The sequence below is a fragment of the Chiloscyllium plagiosum genome, chromosome 5, assembly GCF_004010195.1.
Source record: "Chiloscyllium plagiosum isolate BGI_BamShark_2017 chromosome 5, ASM401019v2, whole genome shotgun sequence".
In the NCBI taxonomy this organism is placed as follows: domain Eukaryota; kingdom Metazoa; phylum Chordata; class Chondrichthyes; order Orectolobiformes; family Hemiscylliidae; genus Chiloscyllium; species Chiloscyllium plagiosum.
In genome coordinates this window covers 7,449,453-7,456,532 of record NC_057714.1, presented here as the reverse complement: position 1 = coordinate 7,456,532, position 7,080 = coordinate 7,449,453, and the positions used below count along the sequence as shown (strand labels likewise).

At 40.7% G+C, this 7,080-nt stretch overlaps 1 protein-coding gene across 1 annotated transcript in view; it reads right to left on the bottom strand.

The window, feature by feature from the left end:
• The window catches only part of LOC122550227 (3-hydroxyisobutyrate dehydrogenase, mitochondrial-like), a 136,579-nt gene that overhangs the window by 35,629 nt on the left and 93,870 nt on the right, over positions 1 to 7,080 (bottom strand). The window contains exon 6 of the mRNA XM_043690987.1: positions 234 to 368. Within this exon, the coding sequence (XP_043546922.1) occupies positions 234 to 368 (135 nt within the window). The remainder of the gene's footprint in view (positions 1 to 233; positions 369 to 7,080) is intronic.

The following is a 7,080-nucleotide window of genomic DNA, read 5'->3' as shown; positions in this document are numbered from 1 at the left end:
TACCCTAACCCAACCAATTCTATTATGAACTGAGTAGCATATGCTGTTGATCATTATGACATCATGGATTTAGCCACCCCATTTATTAATATTGTAAAGGTATGTGTGCACTTTCCATTTATTTGTACTTGGAGGAAGAAAAAACTACTTGAAGTGAGATTCTGACAGTAGGGAGAACTTAGATTTGATTAAACATGGCTCCGGACTCAAATCTAATTTCTTCTTTTTGTTACCTGTCCAGTTCCAACCTCTCCACAGTAAACCACATTGTTTCCCATGCAGCTCAGCAATTCTTTGGCTGCATTAAATTCTCCTTCCAATCCCCCGACCATGAAAGTGAGGTTGCCAGCCCGTGCTGCCCCGACACCTGAAAATAATCACATTATCGTCGGTATTAAAAGATATGTTATTTTCTCTCACTCATTCCTTTAACATATTTTATCTAAAAAACAAGCACAATAATTATACAAAGCATAGTCAAAGCTTGTGAACAGAATACTATTAATCATAGGCCAAGATTTTATTCTGGATGAGGGACTGATAAATAGCTTCCTAGTGTCATTTATTAGACCTGAACTAATGCTGACAACACTCCTCAGCTGGTTAATCTTTCGACAGCTGCAGTTTTTCAGTTGTATAAACACTTATGTTAGATGAAGGAATAATACATTAATACAGCCAAAATGTAATTTGGGAAATGGTTGATAAATCTTAAGTAACCAATCCTTACAAAAATATTCTATACATCAATCCCCTCACCAGATCAAATAAGGAGGAAGATATTTTGGTTAAAAATTAAATCTGTGCATCTTATATGATTTCATAGTCATTAAATTAATTCAAGTTGCAGATAATGTAATATTAAAAACTACCTTGGATGTCTGTTCATGAAATAGCCAACCTTCTAATAAAAAAATCTCCAGCTCATTTCAAGCATGAATAGTTTAGATCTCTCTTCTGTTTCAAACCTCAATCATCAATACAGTTCTTTTAAAACCATAAACCAACCTTCCAGTGGTCTAATGGGTTCAGTTCAATCCCAGTTTTAAAAGTTAGTATGAAGCTGTTGGAACTTCAGCTGTTCCTTTATTTTTATAGTCTTGATGTGGTTAAACGAGTAGAAAAAGCTTCAGGTAGCTCAACCTTTTTATACACAACTCTTACTTGAAGTGCTAGGCAGATGCAAGCATCTGTTTGACCAAGTGATCATAATTCTTGAAATTAGATTAATACCAATCCAAAATGATTACTTTAAATTCCAATCATGGTTGTGACAGCGAAAGTATATTTAGAAATATATATTACTAATTTTCACAACGGATACATCAGATGCAAAGCAAAGTGATCTGGAAGTGGCACTTAGTATGCAATGTCTGCACTGCTGTCTTCAAAAAGTAATCAGACACAATCATTTTCTACAGATGCAGCTTCACTAGGGGCTGCTGTCACTGGAGCCATTTACGACTTCTTATGGTGTCTCTATTGTTTACCAATGACATTTTCTGAAAGGGAGACAGCTGGGATAGAAGGCTGGTAGAAAAAGAACAATATAATCCTATGATGGTAATCAACAAACTTGTGTGTTAATTAACTTTACACTTTATCATGTTCAATTAGTTTTCTTTTCTGCCAAAAGATAAGCATGCACAATTGGTTTAAGACCATGCCATGTTTTATTTGTAACCAGTTTCTGTTGTCATTCCCATTTCTGTGTTTGACAGTTCTCCAGAGGCTTCACAGGCACAGATGTATGACTCTGAGCATCCCTTAGTCACTCTAAATCAGTTCAAAATACACCTTCTTTATTTAGTGACTGATTTAAATCTTCATGCTTATTTCTCAGGCAGGGGATACTGAATTCTGCAATGTTGCCCCATAAGCTATTGTCGCCCTATGTCACTGGAAACATTTCATACCCACAGCTTTTGAACCTGCTCTCTTATGAGCATCACTTTGTATTTATATTACATCGTATCTGTCCATGCAATCGGATTATCTTTTTGATGATATTTTGCTGGTGTTAATTTTCCAAATCGAGACTCAAAAGGCAAACTGCCCCATTCCCGCCAGCAATCATCACCCACTTAGTTATTACAGGTTGGAAACTGAAGTGGAACAAAAATCAAATTAATTTAGTTTCCCGTGGCACAACTATATATCTAATCTCACAAGCTTCTAGATAGTGAATCGTCTCAAGTTTTTTGTAATCTTCTGGTCCTTGAATAAGGTCTGACCCTGTATTTGAGGATATACATGGCATTACCACATCAACTTATTTTTAATTCAGGTTGAACCTTGTCCCATACAATTCATTTTTACCACTTTGTACTGAAAACATCGATTCAGAGTCAGTGCATCAGCACCTTCCGTCTTTCAACTCGCCAAAGTCAGTGAAAAGCAAAATATGCTGATCTGATCCCGAGAAGATTCAGGTTAGAGTGGTGCTGGAAAAGCACGGCAGGTCAGGCAGCATCCGAGGAGCAGGAGAATCGACGTTTCAGGCAGGAGCCCTTCAGTACAGCGCAGGAGCAGCTTACACTGTTCTAACAATGAACAAGACAGGGGGCACCAGCAGCAATATTAACTGCCTTTTGTCAGTCACATGCCACTCCAAAAGTCGGACAAGATCAACACAGATCTCCAGCATGAAGGCTGTGCTCACTCCAACAAAACATCTATAGTAGAGAATGAGCATTCTCGACAAGTGAGGGCATCTTTTTTTTTTTAAGGCTCAGATTTTCCTAATAGCTTGTTGCTGACATATGCAACCCTTTGGAGAATGATCTCCTTTAAATGGACCAAATGGACATTCATTTCCACTAGCCATCAAGGTAACTGCCACCTTGCCTCCATTCTCTGCTGTTTCCTGTGGTGCAGCATTCTGCTCTGCTGCAAGGGAAGGAAGTAGAGAGCTACGAGTGTGAGAAAGGGATTGTGCGGAAAGAACAGAAGCGAAAGCATTTGTGGATGGTGACAGTGAGACATGGATGTAACGTGGCACAAAAGAGGAGGGTGGCTATGACTGTTGGCTGCTCAGATTTGGAAGTGAAGAGGTGTAGAGTGATGAACGAAACTTGTATGGTGTCTTATGGATGTTTTCTGTGGGAGGAAAATGCTGGGAAATTTAGCCTTTTTGCTGTGACTCTTGAATGCAGGATACCAATCACGTTTGTAGCCATGAGGCCACTTAATCTGTTGGGGCACCAAAGTCCTGCTCCTCACATCCTTGTTAGCTTCTATTTTAGCCGGCTTGGTTTGAAATGTAGACCTCTTCCTCAACTCAAGAAAAAGTACTTTAGTTCCCCAGATCTGGCGGTATGAGCTCCAGGGAAGACTCAGAGACCAAGTTGGGGCACCATTCCCTTATCTCTTTCCATTTCCCTCAACAAACAGCATTGAAACAAACCACTGGGGCCCCTTGGAGTAGGAACTGTCCTTTTGAAATAGTATTGCATATATCAGAATTATACCCTTAGCACTGAAAAGAATTGGTCAGGAAACAGAGAAGGATGCTCACTGTGGCCACAAACAGGCCTATGTCAATAACTTTAAACCCATACATTCAGCAGGGGGATCTAACTAACTGATATTGACTACAAATGTGTCTTTCGGGCTGGAGAATGTCATGGCATAAATGTCTAAAGCATATCTTGTCTCAAGGCAAACTGCTCAAATGTTCAGGTAATATTAAACTAAAAGCGGTAATTATATATGGGAGGTAACCAAGACCTACAAAAGGAGTTAGATAAAATATATAAATTAATGGGCAGCACAGTGGCTCAGTGGTTAGCGCTGCTGCCTCACAACAACAGCGACCCAGATTCGATTCCAGCCTCGGGCCACTGTCTGCATTGCGTTTGCACATTCTCCCAGTGTCTGCATGGGTTTCTTCTGTGTGCAGGCCAGGTGAATTGGCCATGCTAAATTGCCCATAGTGTTAGGTGCATTAGGCAGAGGAAAGTGGGTCTGGGTGGGTTATTCTTTGGAAGGTCGGTGTGGACTGTTTGGGCCAAAGGGCCTGTTTCCACACTGTAGGGTAGTCTAATCTAATAACGAAATTTAACATGGACAAGTGGAAATGATTGCACCCATAACTGGGTCAAAATCCTGGAAATTGCTATCTTGTAGCACAGTGATGTCATGGATTACAATCGTTCAAAACAATGGATAACCACCACCTTTTTGAAAATAATTAGAAATGAGTGATAAATCCACATACTACACAAACAAAATGGTATTTGACATCCAATCACTACATACCTGCCTGTGTCACAGCAAGTCCTACTCAACCAGGAGTTAAGGGCTTTAGTGGCACAGTGGCAATGTCCTTATCTCGGAGTCAGAGATTTGGGTTCAAGTCCCATTTGTTTCAGCAATGTGTTGTAACATCTCTGAACAAGCTGATTAAAAATGTCCATTCAACCATGTGCTTGCTGAGCTAAGAGTCCATTTCTTATCTGAGTTATCCAATCGCTCCACCGTCTCTTCGTTCATTACTGGTGAACATGCCTTCAGCTTCCTCAGTCCTGAGTTCTGGAGTTCCATAGACCTCTCCACCACTTGCTCTTTTAAGATTTTTTTTTAATACCTCTTGCTTTGATCACAGTTGGTCACCTGCCCTAACATCATCAAATGGCATCATGTCAAATCCTGCTTTATAATACTTACGTGAAGCACTGGTTTATTACGGTTCCATACAAATAGAAACTTTTGGTAACGGCGACAAGAACAACAAAGAAATCATTTCAGTTTTCAAGTCATCGCAGAGGAGTCACAGACTTGAGAACAGGGAAAAGACTGGATAAATTGTCTCCTTTCAAGACTTCAAAAGCCCAATTGATAAAAAGAATTCTCTTAGGATTTGGAAGCACAGTCAATGTTTGGGGAAAGACCAGTCCATTACATCACTTAAAATTAAAAATTGTGACACAAGAGGATATGGAACAAAGTAGCAAAGGCAAATTCAGAACCAAATGTCAAGAAAGTAATATCACAAAATATATCTGGGCAGAATAGCGAAGGCAACTGGATACTTGGAAGAGATAACAAATTCTATTCTAAATCTATTTATATTGTAAATCTGGTAAGAAAGCCATAAAATAGTGGATTGCAATAGTGCCAGCCTAGTAAAAATCAAAAAATTAACAAAGATATCCCAGGAGTTACTGCACATTCTTAGGGTCCTTGGGTTATAGGGGCATAGAGATATACAGCAGGGAAACAGACCCTTCGGTCCAACTTGTCCACGTCAATCAGATGTCCCAACCTAGTCTAGTCCCACTTGCCAGCACCCTCCCCAAATCCTTCCAAACCCTTTCTATTTATTTCCCCATTCAGGTGCCTTTTAAATGTTGCAATTGTACCATCCTCCACCACTTCTTCTGGCAGCTCATCCCATACATGCATCACCCTCTGCGTGAAAACGTTGCCCTGTAGGTCTCTTTTATATATTTCCCCTCTCACCCTAAACCTATGCCCTCTAGTTCTGGACTCACCCACTCCAGGGAAAAGACTTTGTTTACTTATCCTATCCATGCCCCTCATGATTTTATAAACTTCTATAAAGTCACCTCTCAGCCTCTGACGGTCCAGGGAAAACAGCCCCAGCCTATTCAACCTTTCCCGCTAGCTCAAATCCTCGTAAATCTTTTCAGAACCCTTTCATTTTTTCTTTACAACATCCTTCCAATAGGATGACAGGAGTTGCACGCAATATTCCAACAGTGGCCTAACCAATGTCCTGTACAGCTGCAACATGACCTCCTAATTCCTGTACTCAATACTCTGACCAATAAAGGAAAGCATACCAAATGCATTCTTCACTATCCTATCTACCTGTGACTCGACTTTCAAGGAGCTATGAACCTGTACTCCATGGTCTCTTTGTTCAGCAGCACTCCCTAGGACCTTACCATTAAGTATATAAGTCCTGCTAAGATTTGCTTTCCCAAAATGCAGCACCTTGCATTTATCCGAATTAAACTCCATCTGCCACTCCTCAGCCCATTGGCCCATCTGATCAAGATTCCTTTGTAATCGGAGGTAACCTTCTGCGCTGTCCGCTACACCTCCAATTTTGGTGTCATCTACAAACTTACTAACTATATCTCTTATGCTCAAACCCAAATCATTTATATAAATGACGAAAGGTAGTGGAACTAGCACTGATCCTTGTGGCACACCAGTCTGAAAAACAACTTTCCACCACCACCCTCTGCCTTCTACCTTTGAGCCAGTTCTGTATCCAATGGCCAGTTCTCCCTGCATTCCATGAGATCGAACCTTGCCAACCAGTCTCCCACATGGAACCTTGTTGAACACCTTACTGAAGTCCACGTAGATCACGTCCATCGCTCTGCCCTCATTAATCCTCTTTGTTATTTTTTCAAAACACACAATCAAGTTTGTGAGACATGACTTCCCACTCACAAAGCCATGTTGAATATCCCTAATCAGTCCTTGCCTTTCCAAATGCATGTATATCCTGTCCCTCAGGATTCCCTCCAACAACTTGCCTACCACTAACCTCAGGCTCACTGGTCTATAGTTCCCTGGTTTGGCCTTACCACCTTTCTTAAACAGTGGCACCACGTTAGCCAACCTCCAGCTTCCGGCACCTCACCTGTGACTATCGATGATACAAATATCTCGGCAAGGTGTCCAGTAATCACTTCCCTAGCTTCCCACAGAGTTCTAGGTTACACCTGATCAGGTCCTGAGGATTTATCCACTTTTATGTCATAGAGTCATAGAGATGTACAGCATGGTCAAGACATCCAGCACTTCCTCCTCTATAATATGGACATTTTTCAAGATGTCACCATCTATTTCCCTACATTCTATATCTTCAACGTCCTTTTCCACAGTAAACACTGATACAAAATACTCATTTAGTATCTCTGCCATCTTCTGCAGCTCCACCTAAAGACCGCCGTGCTGATCTTTGAGGGGCCCTATTCTCTCACTGGTTACCCTTTTGTCCTTAATGAATTCATAATAAACCTTTTGGATTTTCCTTAACTCTACTTGCCAAAGCTATCTCATGTCCCTTTTTTGCCCTCCTGATTCCCCTCTTAAGTA